The sequence below is a fragment of the Balaenoptera musculus genome, chromosome 14 (assembly GCF_009873245.2).
Source record: "Balaenoptera musculus isolate JJ_BM4_2016_0621 chromosome 14, mBalMus1.pri.v3, whole genome shotgun sequence".
NCBI classification, from domain to species: Eukaryota; Metazoa; Chordata; class Mammalia; order Artiodactyla; family Balaenopteridae; genus Balaenoptera; species Balaenoptera musculus.
Window position 1 is genome coordinate 9,097,951 of NC_045798.1, and position 14,553 is coordinate 9,112,503.

General features: G+C 44.5%; 2 protein-coding genes across 14 annotated transcripts in view; one reads left to right on the forward strand and one right to left on the reverse strand.

The window, feature by feature from the left end:
* Positions 1 to 13,690, forward strand: part of TCTN1 (tectonic family member 1) — a 29,109-nt gene extending 15,419 nt beyond the window's left edge. For 4 of the 6 annotated variants that reach the window (XM_036823344.1, XM_036823346.1, XM_036823347.1 and 1 more), the window contains 8 exons: positions 936 to 956; positions 5,225 to 5,362; positions 6,160 to 6,285; positions 6,684 to 6,769; positions 7,303 to 7,443; positions 9,041 to 9,203; positions 11,970 to 12,095; positions 12,538 to 13,166. In XM_036823344.1, coding sequence (XP_036679239.1) covers positions 936 to 956; positions 5,225 to 5,362; positions 6,160 to 6,285; positions 6,684 to 6,769; positions 7,303 to 7,443; positions 9,041 to 9,203; positions 11,970 to 12,095; positions 12,538 to 12,681 — 945 coding nt within the window. In that variant the 3' untranslated portion in view covers positions 12,682 to 13,166. Of the gene's footprint in view, positions 1 to 935; positions 957 to 5,224; positions 5,363 to 6,159; positions 6,286 to 6,683; positions 6,770 to 7,302; positions 7,444 to 9,040; positions 9,204 to 11,969; positions 12,096 to 12,537; positions 13,167 to 13,562 lie in introns of those variants that run through there. The other 2 variants (XR_005016206.1, XM_036823345.1) reach the window with 2 other exon arrangements.
* The window catches only part of HVCN1 (hydrogen voltage gated channel 1), a 28,729-nt gene continuing 27,492 nt past the window's right edge, over positions 13,317 to 14,553 (reverse strand). For all 8 annotated transcript variants that reach the window (XM_036823350.1, XM_036823352.1, XM_036823357.1 and 5 more), the window contains 2 exons: positions 14,384 to 14,496; positions 13,317 to 14,020 (listed from right to left, as the gene is read on the reverse strand). In XM_036823350.1, coding sequence (XP_036679245.1) covers positions 13,955 to 14,020; positions 14,384 to 14,496 — 179 coding nt within the window. In that variant the 3' untranslated portion in view covers positions 13,317 to 13,954. The remainder of the gene's footprint in view (positions 14,021 to 14,383; positions 14,497 to 14,553) is intronic.

Below are 14,553 nucleotides of genomic sequence, written 5' to 3' on the forward strand. Positions count from 1 at the left end.
GGCCTGCTTGGTGGGTGATGTGAAGGGTTGCCAGGGGAGAAGACACTTTTCAGTGATTAAAAACCATATGATTATTGTGAAAGCCCCCTTCCCCTTCTGATTCCTGGAGTGTGGTGACGGGGGCATCCATGGCACCTGTATTCATCTGGGCTTCAGTTTTCAGAATCAAGTTTAATCTTTCCTCTCTCTGCCCTTTCCCTCTCCCTCTCTCCTCAAAGTCAGCCATCTATGCCTGTGAACTCTTCCAATTCATGTGACTTCTCACAGTTGTCCTGGAAGCAGTCCCTGAGGCGTGCAGGCACAGTTCTTTTTCATCTTAGGCCCCCCCCACGTGTCCACTCATCCCCCTCCCCAAAGCTCCCATTGGCCTAATAGAGCATCGTGGGGTTAGAGAAGTGGGATTGGCGGCGTGGGGACAGGAATGAAGGGAGGTGGAGCCCTTCAGGAAAAGAGCTCCGGCTGTGCTGGGGAGGCAGGAGCCTGGCCTTGAGGGGGCTCGGGCTACAGGCAGGAAGGCCACTTAGGAGACTGGACACTGCCTGGGCAGGCAGTGGTGTCCTTCCGATGAGGACAGGCGCAGCGCAAGTGAGCAGGAGGATGGGAGCCATGTCTTCCCTACAGTGTTACGTCACTGATGACCATATGGAAAATACCGCATGATTACACTGAAGCATGGAGACTTCCTGAGACTAGCTCTGTTGGGCTGGTCTCCTGAGCTCCCAATCTGAAGGAAATGAATATAGAAGGGAAATGTAAAGTTATTATGACACAGATACAAAAATATATAGGTGGCAAGTCTTGATTAAGGAAATTCTGTTTTCCTCTTTGAGAAGTCTTTAATAAGATGAATGTGCCCTTTAACCCACGGTCTGAAAAAGCAATAAAAATGCTTCTTTTTGTTGTACTTAACAAAATTTGTTGTTCTTTTTATCTAGGTGCCTGGTTCAGGAACAAAGGTAAGAGTACTTCTTAATGGAATTATTGTCTTACTTCGGAGCATTTGAAATGAATACACTTATGGTCAGAAGGGTACCTTACTGCCAATAACGAAAACATTTGCCAAAAAGCAAGCAGAAGTGAAATAGGGAAACTCCTTAGCAGACCATCCTTTTGCTATCACAAAAGGGTCAGATTTTCAAATTCCTTAGTTTTTGTAGTCCACACTTGTTCATGTTTAAATGACGCAGCTGTCTTGACTGACAATGGGTGTGATTGGCTTCTGTGCTTTCAGGGCATCCCTTGATATCTTCTTGACCTCTTGTCAGGAGAGCTGGCTAGCTCCCAGGATGCTGTCTGTCCAGTGTAGAAGATAGAAAGAAACCTTTTGCCCAGTGAACGTACACACCTGTGTAGGAGGTGAACACTCTCAGTGTAGTTTCCAGTGTTGAGTTGCAGGTAGGTTCTATTCAAAGCCTTATGGCCCCAGCTCAGGGGCCCTATAGAGCTGTGGTCAGGAGGCCACAGTCTCTTTGCAGATATGTCAGAGAGAAGGATGGTGGATTTACCTCTTACTCTTGGGGCTGCACCCTGTGCCTGCCTGTGAATACAGTCCCCAAGGAGGCCAAGGCAGTGGCCTTGTCATAGTCTCCCAGAGCCTGTGAAATTGGTTGCCCTTGGTTCAAAAGTCAGCTTTGCTGTTGTTTTCTTGTGTGACATATGCGTCAGTCTCCCCAGTTGCAAGTGGATGGTAGGTCTCTGCCCCAGAGGCTTGATGTAAGGCTCGAGGGAGAGAATGTAAGACTCGGTGCTTGGTGCAGCAACTGGCACGCAGGAAGCACTGTGGACAGCAGTACCCACTGTGATTGATTTCATTACGTCTCTGGACACAAACATGTTTGAGGTAGACATTTGGAAAGGAATGGTTGTGTGACTTTGGACTTCACACTACTGTGTGTGGGCCTGGATTTCCTCATCTGTGAAGGTGCTTTCAAACTTATTTCAGTTATAGTGCTTCTTCAAGTGAAAGAGCCTTCCCTAGTGTGTAACATGGATTGAATCCAAAGCCCCTAGCTGGGGCTTCCCTGGTGGTGCAGTGGTTAAGAATCCTCCTGCCAATGCAGGGGGCACGGGTTCGAGCCCTGGTCCAGGAAGATCCCACATGCTGCGGAGCAACGTAAGCCCGTGCGCCACAACTATTGAGCCTGCACTCTAGAGCCCGTGAGCCACAACTACTGAGCCTGCGTGCTGCAACGGAAGACCACGTGCCTAGAGCCTGTGCTCCGCAACAAGAGAAGCCACCGCAATGAGAAGCCCGCGCACCGCAACAAAGAGTAGCCCCCGCTCGCCGCAGCTAGAGAAAGCCCGCGCACAGCAACGAAGACCCAGTGCAGCCAAAAACAAATAAATAAAAATAAATTAATTAATTAAAAAAAAACCCCCAAAAAACAAAGCCCCTAGTTGGAGCAGGGGTGGGGTCAGAAGCCCCTTACCTGCCTGACCTCCCCATCTTTCTCCTTTTTCGTCCCTGTGAGGAACCCTACAGCTCCCAGGGACCCAGTTTGAAAGTCATATAATAGACTAGCTCTCAAATGCTTCCAACCACTAAAAACTGCTTTTATTATAGCATTCAAAGCTTGAACTGTCTGTGGAGATAGCTGCCCTGTATGCCATATAGTGTTGGTACTAAGATGGTGCCTAGTAGGTACTGGGCCCTCAATTGGTTATGTGTTAATTGAATGAATGACTAAGGATTGATTTAATCAAGAAGGGAAGACCTATTGTGAGGGATAATAGGACGTTACTCAAAGGCACGTACTATGTGCCAAGCACTGTTCCAAGCGTATGTGTGTCTGCAGTCCTTTAGTTGTCCCAGTGATTCTAGGAGGTAGGCCCTGTTGTTGGCACTCTGGCATGTGAGTCACAAAGAGATGACTTAGCTTGCCCAAGGCTACACAGCGGGGAAGAGGCAGAGCTGGGACAAGAAACCAAGCTGTCTGGCTCCAGAGACCTTATTCTTAACGATGACATTGGACTCGTTCTACTGTGTGCCAAGCCCTGAGTTTGGAAGTTTCACACACGTTCTCTCTTTGCGTCCTATGGCCACACAGTCAGGAAGTGGCAGACTGCGACTTCCAACTCAGATCTGTGTGACACCAAAGCTTGTGCTCCGAAGGATATCAACTAATATCAGGGATGTGTTTAAATTCTTTTAAAATGCAGCTTCCAAGGTCTGTTAGAGGATGAGGAATATAAAAATCGGATCCAGTCTCCCCATTAATAGAAGCCCATTGTGATTGCTTGGAATTACTGTCGATATCTTTTGAACCATCAATGAAAGATTGTCATGGCCCTGTAGTTTCATTGTTAAGTATGCTTTAGTTCTTTGCCAGTGGGTAGTTTGGGAATAGGATATGATTGAATAGGACATTCAGGAAACCAGAAGAGCCGTACCATTTTCCTTCTTGTGTCTGGTCCAGTGGATGGTGATATACTAGTGCAGCTCTTGCCACTTACACTCATCCATCAGTCTTTACAAAGCCAACTGAACCCTTCGGTGTCTGCCAGCCACACACACCCACCATGGGAATGGCTCCATCAGAGGCTGATATGGAACAGTGTGCACTTTCTTAGAACACAGTATCATTGCTGAATCAGGGCATTTTCAGATAAAGGAATCCAGGGTTATCTTTTGATGACTTGTTGAAGAGCTAATTAACGGGTAGCATGGGACTCCCTGCGTAACTCTTAAACCCAGTGGTGCAACTTGTTATGCAGAGGACGTTGTGGTGACTGGTGTTGCCCTCCTGTGACTCCATCATGTGACAGCTCATCTTTGCTTCCGAACCACATCACGTTCTTATATTAGAGGTTTGACTTACAAGGGTAGTTGCCAGTCTTCTTGGTCATGGGAGCAGTACATAAGAACTCCTTGTTTATCTATAAAATTACAGCTTAAATACTTAATAATTTTGAATTATAAACAATATAGTACATGGTTGAGGGCAAAGTTCAGAGCAATATGAACAACTAGATACAAGTTAGGTTCTTTCCTAAACAGTGGTTTCTAAGAGCAGGCATTTAGAGCAAACATCAGACTTGTCTCATGGTACGAAGAGGCCAAAATATCTAGAGCTTTGAGCCATTTAAAGGATTGCTTGGTGCTTTGTCTCTCTGCTGGCAATGGCCATAAGTGAAAAATGTCCTTTAATAGCATTGGTCTAACCAGGGCTTCCTGATTTTGCTTTAAAAATTTGTTTGTCTCTTTTTCTTGCCCATGATCCCACCACCCATTGTGTGCGTGTGTAAGGGTGTGTGTAGAAGTTGTGTATAAACTGGGTCAAGCATATATTCAGAGAGGTTGTGGGGCTTTAGGAGGATGGACCCTGGGATTGTGTGAAGAATGTGCACGTGCGTGTATACAGTGAGTGCGTTTATCAGTAGGAGCTGTGGTTTGGAGGTGAGAGTGTATGTGTGCATTTGATGGTGTGATGGGAGTTTGTGTGTATGTGTGTGTATGTTTGGGATATAATTCACGTACTATAAAACTTACCATTTTAAAGTGTACAATTCAGTGGTTTTTGATATATTCACAAGGTTATGCAATCATCACCAATATCTAATTCCAGAACATTCTCACCACCCCAAAAAGAAACCCTGTGCTCATTAGCAGTCACCCTTCATTCTACCCCAACCTTCTCCCCCAGCCCCTGGCAACCGCTTATCTACTTTCTGTCTCTATGGATTTGCCTATTCTGGACATTTCCTATAGATGGGATCATGTAGTATGTGGTCCTTTGTGTCTGGCTTCTTTCATTTGGCACAGTGTTTTCAGGATTCGTCTATGTTGTAGCATGTGTTAGTGCTTCATTCCTTTTTATGGATGATTCTTTTTATTTATGATATTCTTTTGTATGGATAGACCACATTTTATTTACCCATTCATCAGTTGATGAATGACAACTGGGTTATTTTCAGTTTTGGGCTATTAAGAATGCTGCTGTGAACATTTGTGTACACGTTTTTGTGTGAACATGTTTCCAGAGGTAATCACTTAACATATTGGTTATATCCTTCTCAGATATTTTCTTTGTGAATGTATGCATGTGTTTACATATAAATATCTGTGTTTTTGCAAATGTGAATTTCTAGTATGCATATTGTTCTATAGCACACTTTTCCCTTCTTGGCGGTGTATCTGTGGAGGTGTGTTTCAAGTTTTTCGTTATTTTAACCCATTCACCTCTGTTGTGGTGTGTCTTTAGTAATCCAGGACTTTACTTTGCAGGTCCCTATCACTGTTCAGTCCATCACCATTCAGTCTCTAAATAAAACGCTAACCCTACAGGAAGACACTGATGTATTGAGGCCGCTGGTTCTTGTCGAGGCTGGGCATGATAAAATCTGCACTAACGTCATTCTTGAGGTAGGCGCCCAATTTGGCTTTGAAAGTTTGCTCTGTTTGTGGGCGACTCAAGCTGCGTGGTCCTGAGGGGTAACTGGACGCCCTCCAAAGGGGGCTCTGGCCATCCGATGGTATCACTTTTCTTGTCTTGGCCTCCTACTTCCCTTTATCCTGTCTCATCAGAGGTCGCTTCTTTGTCTCTGAAATAATTGTGTGATTTTTCTCCACAAACCTAGTAACTTATAAGACTACATCAAAATTTGTTGTTGCTGCTGTTGTTGTGTTTTTTTTTTTTTAATATTTATTTATTTGGTGGCGCTGGGTCTTAGTTGCGGCACACAGGATCTTCATTGTGGCATGCGGGATCTTTTAGTTGTGGCATGCAGGATCTTTAGTTGCAGCATGCAGGCTCCTTTAGTTGCGGCATGCAGGATGTAGTTCCCTGACCAGGGATCAAACCTGGGCCCCCTGCATTGGGAGTGCAGAGTCTTAATCACTGGACCACCAGGGAAGTCCCGCTGCTGTTGTTTTAGAACATTTATCTGCACAGATAGGCTGATTACATTCTGCTCAGACCAGCTGATTTGGAACTTATGTAATTGGGCACAGAAAAGCTTAGATGCCCCTGTCTGTCATCTGGGGCCGATGCTGAGGTAACACCTCCCATAATCCGATTGGACAGGAGAGAAAAGCTTTAACACGTGGAGAAGTGGGAAAGGACTTGCCTCCTAGATACATGTTTTTTTATTTGAGTTATTAATACAGCTACAGAAATTTATTGGAAACAGGTGTATTTGAAGTATCATTTTATTTTTTAGGTGAAGTATAGCCTCATGTATACAGATGCAGGTGAGATAGTAAAAGCTGATGTCTTTGTTCTTCTGGGAGCGGTTAGCAGTGCAATGGTTCCATTCCAGCAAAAGTTTGAAATTTATTTTATTCAGGTAAGTTTGATCAATTTTGTATAAGTATGTAATTGCCAAGTATAAAGAAATCATGACTTAGTGGGAAAAAAAAAATCTCAAATTAGAAGTATTACCACATCTAACCATTTGTATGGAACAAAGGGCTTGCATGTAGCCTGTGGAGTTTGTAATGAAATCAAGCCAGAGTCCTTGTATCTTTTCCATTTGGGAATAAGATTCTCTTCCATGTGAGCTTGTTCTTTTACAGCATGATGTACTCCTACACTCAGCAGATATATTTATAGTTCTGAGTAGGGAGAGAGATTCTTTTATTGGTTGGTAATCCCAGATTTTATTATGAAAACCATTTCATTTTCTCTCTGCCATTTCCTTATTAAAACGAGAATTACTTGGGGCATTTCTGCATTGTCTTTCAGCAAAATACAAAGCCAGTTCCTCTCAGTGGAAACCCTGGTTATGTTGTGGGACTCCCGTTAGCTGCTGGATTTCAGCCTCAGAAGGGATATCCTTTTTGGCACCATAGAGAAGCTTGATTTCCCTGTCCACGTGTGTGGGCCGCACTTCTTATTGCTGAGAGTCCTGAGGGCTGGGCTCTTGAGACCAGTCTCGGCCAGAGCTTCCTGTGGGTGGCTCTGCCTGCACAGCAAGTAGGGCTGTGCGGAGCCTGACAGCGTGGAGCAGTACGGCCCAGGAGACTGTCAGTGTCTTACAGTGAAAATCTTAAGGCAGAAAAGTTGGCAGACATTTAGAGGTATTTAATTTTATACTTAAACAGAGACTCTTAAACAAATTGAGTGATTTTGAACATTTGGAGTTAATTTTGAAGGGCCAGTTTCTGAGAAGTTTTCTCCTGAGGATGTCCTGATCAAGGAAAATAGTTGTAACTATTTTTTGCCTTCTTCTGCGTAATAACTGTCAAAATTCCCGAGACCTAGAAAAAGGGATATTTGGGTCTCTCTCATGTGACTCATGTGACACCATCTCCTAAGAATCAGCTGCTTTAGTACTGGGCAACTCCCTTAACCTTCTGTGAATGTCTGGGATTATGCAGACCACGAACAGATACGGACAACTTACTCTTCTTCGTAGCACAGCTGAGCAAGACTGCTTGGCAATAGCGGGGATCCGGACCCCAGTGTTATTTGGTTACAACATGCAATCTGGCTGTAAACTCAGGTAAGAGAGTAACTTGCTTCTGTTGGAGCCTATTTGTGTTGATCAGAAAACAAAGCATTCTTACCCTTCGCATTTTAATCAAACCTCTGCATCAGCTGACAAGCTCATTAGCATTATTATTAGTGGGTAGTAGCAACAGTAACAGTAACTTACAATGATGTCGTTTTGGTTTTCTAATTTTAATTCTCATAACCATAAACCATTTGTCATGATTCAAAGGAAAGTGTTACAACCCTTTCGCTTATCAAATACGGCAGAGTAAAAATCTCAAGGCTTCGTATGTTTTGTTTCTAAGGTGGCATAGCTCTTGAGTTCACAGCAAAAATATGTTCTCTGAAAGTCCTTCCTGTATTTCTGAATTTTAATATACTCCTCTCAACAAACCCAATGAGAGGCAGCCTGAATGTGATCTGTTTTTAGTTTATCTTTTTATTATCAAACATAATGTAAAATGTCAAACAGCTCTTCATGGCTTGTTCTAAAGGCAGCAGTTCTTACCTTCATTTCCCCCATCCCAGAGACAATCACTTGCAACTCTTTCAGCTGATTTTTTGGAAATTTACCCCCAAATCTTTAAATAACCCACACGTAATGCTACTTCTTGATTTTTTTGGTTTTATGACTTATTTATTTATTTATTTTTAATTTTAATTTTTTAATTCAAGTATAGTTGATTTATAATTTCAGGTGTACAGCAAAGTGATTCAGTTATATTCTTTTCAGATTCAGATTCTTTTCCATTATAGGTTATTACAACAATTGAACATAGTTCCCTTTGCTATACAATAGGTCCTTGTTGCTTATCTATTTTATTATGACTTTTATTATTTATTGAGTTCCCACTGTGGAAGATGAAGATTTGGCTCTTTCTCCTTTGATCCCCTTTCCCATCCTTATGTCTCCCCAGGGTATCTACATCATTATTTTGGTTAGACCAATATTCACCATTTACATTATTCTGATTGCTTTAGACTAGCATTTCTCAAAGAGGGTTCCATGGGATACATTTCCATAACATGTCAGCAGGAGTAAGTCTGTGGTCCAGTATGTTTGGGAAACACCAAATTAAAGTTAAAAACATGATTCCTTACTAAGTAAGCACTTCTCAGAGTCTTCAGTACGCCAGTGTACTTCAGGGGGGACATGGGTATGCAATAGTTTCCAAATTTTTGGCCATGGAACCCTTCTTGTACAGAGCCTCTCCATGGAATACAGTTTGGGAAACATTGTTTTGGATTCATCTCCCTGGCCAACCAAGATTTCACAAAGTGAGAGACACTTTAACTTCAAGAAATCCCCTTTTAGAGAGTGAGAAAAGAAACTAGAGAGAATATGCGTGTTGTTGAGGGCTGTAAAAACTGCAGGTACGATATCCTATAATCAGAGATGTTACAGGTACTAACACTGTGTTAAAGTGATGCATTTCGCAGATGTAACATAAAGGCTAATACCTCGTCTCTCATTTTTAGTACTTTTTGTGTACCAGAGAAATGTCAAAATAAAATATGACCCTGACACTTATTTTTAAAAAATACCCAAAAAACTGTAGGTCTGAACAATCACCTCATTCGGTTGACCTTGTTTTCTTTCCCAAAAGATTGACCAAAGCTATCACGTGTCGGCTGGTAGCGCAGAAGGTGGAGAGCCTGCTGAAGGGCCAGGGCTTCCCAGATTATGTGGCCCCTTTTGGAAATTCCCAGGCCCAGGATGTGCTGGACTGGGTACCCGTCCACTTCATCACCCAGACGTCCCACATGAAGGTAAAGGGGGAGAAGTTGAAGGCCACATGCTAGTGGTCTCTCCAACGTGCACCTGCCCCTCACTGTGGAGAGGTAGAGGCAGTGGGGGAGCTGGCGGTGGGGGGCTCTGGGTAGGAGCTTGGGCTTTGTCATTAGATGAGCCTGGATCTTGAACACTGATTTTGCCCCTAGTTAGCATTGTCGCCTTTGGCCAGTGGTTTTACAGGTTTGAGCCTCTGTTTCCTCATCTGATAGCTATATTACTGACCTCATGGGCTTGTTGAGAGTTAAATGAGGTACCATTCATGGTGCCTAGTGGTCACTCCATAAATGGAAACCACTGCCAGTCACCATCCTATTCCTTGTTGGTGTTATGTAAGGCCTTCTCTAGGCATCATGATATGATAGGTAAATGTCAGGACTGTTTCAACAAGACTTCCGTCCGCACAGCTGTCCCATCCATTGTTCCCTGGTCTATAAAAGCAGTCCACATGTCAGAGCTTTCAATTCTAAAGTTCCCAGAAGAGTTTAATGGAAGTTGACATCCTCCAAATAGGTTCTGGATCACGTGTGGTTCTTCTGCCCACCTTTTTCTTTTGTCTCAGCAGTCAGAGTGTGGGCCAGCCCCCGTCACTGCAGGCGTGCTCCCCATCTTATCCTTTAATTGCCTGGCTTTTTCTTGTCACAGTTTCTTCAGGCCTCTCATTACCTGCTTAGCACATTTATATCATGGGGATAATGGGGGCGAGGACTAGCTCCGATCCCGCCCTCCCCACCGAGTTCCCCAGCAGGGACCCGTGGTTACTCAGTCCCTGCTGTTCAGCTAAGTCTTTTTTTTTTTTTTTTTTTAAATAAATTTATTTATTTTATTTTATTTTATTTATTTTTGGCTGCATTGGGTCTTCGTCGCTGCACGCGGGCTTTCTCTAGTTGCGGCAAGTAGGGACTACTCTTTTTTTTTTTTTTTTTTAATAATTTATTTATTTATGGCTGTGTTGGGTCTTCGTTTCTGTGCGAGGGCTTCCTCTAGTTGTGGCAAGCGGGGGCCACTCTTCATCGCGGTGCGCGGGCCTCTCACCATCGCGGCCTCTCTTGTTGCGGAGCACAGGCTCCAGACGCGCAGGCTCAGTAGTTGTGGCTCACGGGCCTAGTTGCTCCGCGGCATGTGGGATCATCCCGGACCAGGGCTCGAACCCGTGTGCCCTGCATTGGCAGGCAGATTCTCAACCACTGCGCCACCAGGGAAGCCCCGGGACTACTCTTTGTTTTGGTGCACGGGCTTCTCATTGCGGTGGCTTCTCTTGTTGCAGAGCACGGGCTCTAGGTGCACGGGCTTCAGTAGTTGTGGCGCGTGGGCTCAGTAGTTGTGGCTCGCGGGCTCTAGAGCGCAGGCTCAGTAGTTGTGGCTCACGGACTTAGTTGCTCTGCGGCATGTGGGATCTTCCCGGACCAGGGCTCGAACCTGTGCCCCCTGCATTGGGAGGCGGATTCTTAACCACTGCGCCACCAGGGAAGCCCTCAGCTAAGTCTTGGCTCAGCTCTGCTGCCTCAGTGAACCAGGCAAATTGCTTCTAGTTTCTCAGAGATGGTTAAGACATCCAGTTATTACTTATCCCTCAGAAGGGAAGACATAGGTTGAGGGGAGAGGGGCAGCAGTGCAGACAGTAGCACTGCTGGGGTCTGTGCTGGTCGGGGAGCTCAGAGGGCCTGGAACGGGTTTTGTACCAGCCTTCTAGGCAGAGCCGGCACGAGAGCATCTGCTAAACTCAGTTGATACCAGCTGCGTGTTGCATCTTCTCCTAATAACAGGATATTCTCAAGGATTTTTCAGCTTGCAAATTTCTTAAAAGGCAGTTCTAAGCCAAGGAATTCCACCCGTGCCTTTTTGGCAGGCACCAAATTTAGCAGGCCTGCTAGCTTTTCATGCCCTAAAGAGATGTATTTTTAAAAACTTTTTATTGTGGAAAAATTTCATACATACACAAAAGTAGAATACTCCAGTGGAACTCCATCTCCCCGTTGGGCAGCTTCAACATTATTACATTTGCCAACTGACGAGATTGTAAAGGCAGTAAAGAGGTCTGGAAGGCCCCCTCGCCCATTTTCCCCTTGGGGCTGAGCAAACAGGGGTCCTGGGCAGAGGCCTCAGGCCCAGGTCCCAGTGTCTAGCCTGAACTCGGGCAGCTTCATTGTGGCACCAGTGCTCTCGGTGCAGAGGGAGAGTTAACGTCTTTGACAGCTCTAGACGCCGCCTGTATACCCCGATGTAGCATCTTAATTGCCAACTGATGATATCAGATAAGTGAAAAGGAGGCACTTAAATTTCCTCTAAGTGCATTTTAACATGATATGCAGTCAGGTTTAATTTCTGTCTGTTAATAATACCGTTCTCGCTCTCCCCCCTCCCCCCCGTGCCAACTTCTCTCCTGAAGTATCTCTGAGGTAGATGTAAACAGGCAGGTGCAGTTAGAGCTGTTAAGGCCCTGGAGGTTCCACAGTTGGGTATTGGGGTTACCACAGCTGCCAGGTAATGCTGGCCTATTTAGAGATGGGAAGGGATGGAAAAATTATGCTTTAGGTGTTAAAATATTTTTGGAGCATTGAGTACTTTAAAATATGTGCTTTTTCTAAGCTGTTTTTATCTGAACTTCTAGAGTCTATTCATCCTCTTGTTCAGAACATTTTGTAATATGTGAAACATTTTATAATTAAACCTCCAAACTGCAGATTAAGTTTGACTTGAGGTTGTTTAATACTCAGATTGATTAATGGCATTTTGTTTTGCAGGATTCTTGCCAGCTCCCAGTGGCTTTGGCTATAGAAGTGAAGTGGACTAAATATGGATCCTTACTGAACCCACAGGCTAAAATCGTCAATGTAACTGCAAATCTGATTTCATCCTCGTTTCCTGAGGTAGGCCTAATTTTAAAGGTATAGGTTAAGACACGAGTCCAGACAAAACTCAACTGTGATAGGTGAAATTTATTTTGTAAAAAAGATAATTAAAATTTAAACAATCTGGATTCTTAAAACAATTTAGCAGTCATTATCTTTTACTTGGAGGAAAAAAACTCCTCTGAACACAGTGGTTTTATTCACTTAACATTCTTGTTTAGATTTAATCTTTAAAACTCTTGTCTTGAGTTGTGAATGGCATCAACGTGTTAGGACAACCTGAGTGAAAATTGTGTCTCTCCTCTGAGTTAATGGCTGATTAGCCCCCCACGTACCTACCAGATTCATGAACCAACAGTGGTCGGGTGAGGAAGGAAATGAAAGCTGTCCCATCTTTGTTATCCTGGTGAACACACTGGAGGGCAGGGCTTGCATCACTCTGATTTTTTTTTTATTACAGACCAACTCAGGAAATAAAGGGACAATTCTTATTTCCACTGCGGTTACTTTTGTGGATGTGTCTGCACCTGCAGAGGCAGGCTTCAGAGCTCGGCCAACCATCAATGCTAGGCTGCCCTTTAACTTCTTCTTCCCATTTGTTTGACGTAAGTCATTAAATAGGGAAACTACACCACACCTGTCTAATCAAGCGCGTGTGGGGCCCAGGGTCCCTCGGAGACATCCCACTTTATTGTACGTATAACCCTTGAGGTTGCCCCCAAGCCAACACACTTCCCCTCTCCACTCACTTCCCTCCTCTCTTTTCTCCCTTTGGGAATTTCATTCTACTTGCTCTGACTTTAGAAGGGGTCTGGCTTGGCCATTTCCAGTACTCTCAACACATAGGTCATATGCGGAAGCCAAGTTGCACCTTTGGGAAGAACGTAAAGAGAACAGACCTTGAAGTAGTGCAGGCGTTGAGGGTTTATCCAGTTTATTCATCCCCTGCTTTAATGTGAGTTATTTTTTAAAATATTATTTTTAGTTCAGGCTTTCTTTTCAGGTCCCGTTAAAATGAGTACAAAAATAGCAAGTTGTATAAAATCATGCAAGTAGAGTACAAGGCCTCAGGAGGGGATCTTCCCCCAAATGTCATGTTAATTACAGTGGAGTCTTGGGTTTAATTGCTACTTTTGTACCAGGCACTGGAGCTAGCTTGCTCTCCAGCTAGTGGGCCGGTATAGGATGCCACAGAGTGATTCCAAGCAGTTGAACCTAGAAAGAATACAGTAGGAGGGCCCGCGGGAAGGAGAGAGTTTATTTTATACATTAATTGTACAGTAATTGAGAAAAATGGTGTCAGGGGGCAGAACTAGGTGGAGCCAGCTAAAAGCTGGAGGATGCAGAGGAGGGGCTGGGTACTTGAGAACAAGCTCCTTGGGGGAAATTGTGATTAGCTGTTTAGAACAGCTTGGAAACAGAAAAGACTTTTCTAGAATGTGCTGATAGCTAAGGTAGCTCTCTTTTTTCTCTTTTGTCTTTCAGAGTGGTCATATGAAAGGATGCACTGGTTCCTTAATATACATGTGAAATGTGAAAACTGTACATTTGATGAGATTAAGTTTTATATACAGCTAGTAATTGTCCAGCTTGTTGTTCATTTTCAAGCAAGAGTAAAGTGTTCAGCATGAGAAAAATATAGTTTATGATACATTTGTTACACAGTGTGGGGTGGGAATGGGATGGGACGTTCTCAGTCACACCAAGGAAGAAATAGAGCCTCTGAAAGACTGTGTCCCCCAGAATCCGAGCTGGCAGCAGTGAGGCAAAGCCATCAAAGCAAACCTCTCCCCAACATGGCCCCAGGAGGGGCAGCTGTCTTCCTCGTCACAAGCCCGTGAGGCAGGTCTTCCCTCTGGGGTGGAGCAGGTATGCCTCTAGTTCACCTCACCAAGAAGCCCATTCTGTCTCAGTAGCTTGTTAAGTCTTTCAATTTCTTGTTCCTGTTATTACGAAAAGTAGACAAGTAACTGAAATTACCTTCTGAGCCTCACCAGGGATGTGGCAGTCACACAGTGAGCCCCAGACACGCACAGGGACGCAGAGCTGAATGAAAGCCATACTCCTCATGCAGTCAGTCAGCCGGGGCCCAGCGGCGATGGCAGTGAGGAGAGAGACCTGGCGAAGCTGCAGGGAAGGAGGCAACGCCTAAACTGAATCCGAAAGGACAAGGAAGGCCTGACCGAGGGAAGTGGGCTCCGGGCTAAGGGCACTGAGTGAGCAGAGGCCTGGCCTGGAGAAGCTCAGGGCTGGAGGGAGGGAACGATCTGTGTAGACAGAGGGCGTTTTCCCAAACACCTTCTTACCTTCTCAGAGCAGCTGAATTCAAGGTGTTGGATCTTGGTGGCCAGTTGTATATTTATCTGTTTTAACCTTAGTAGTTGCCGTTCAGAACGTGTCTTAACCGAGATAATTATCCCTGAAAAATAATTGCGAGGGTCTCCGTGATACTGATCTCTAATTTAGCCCCTTGGGA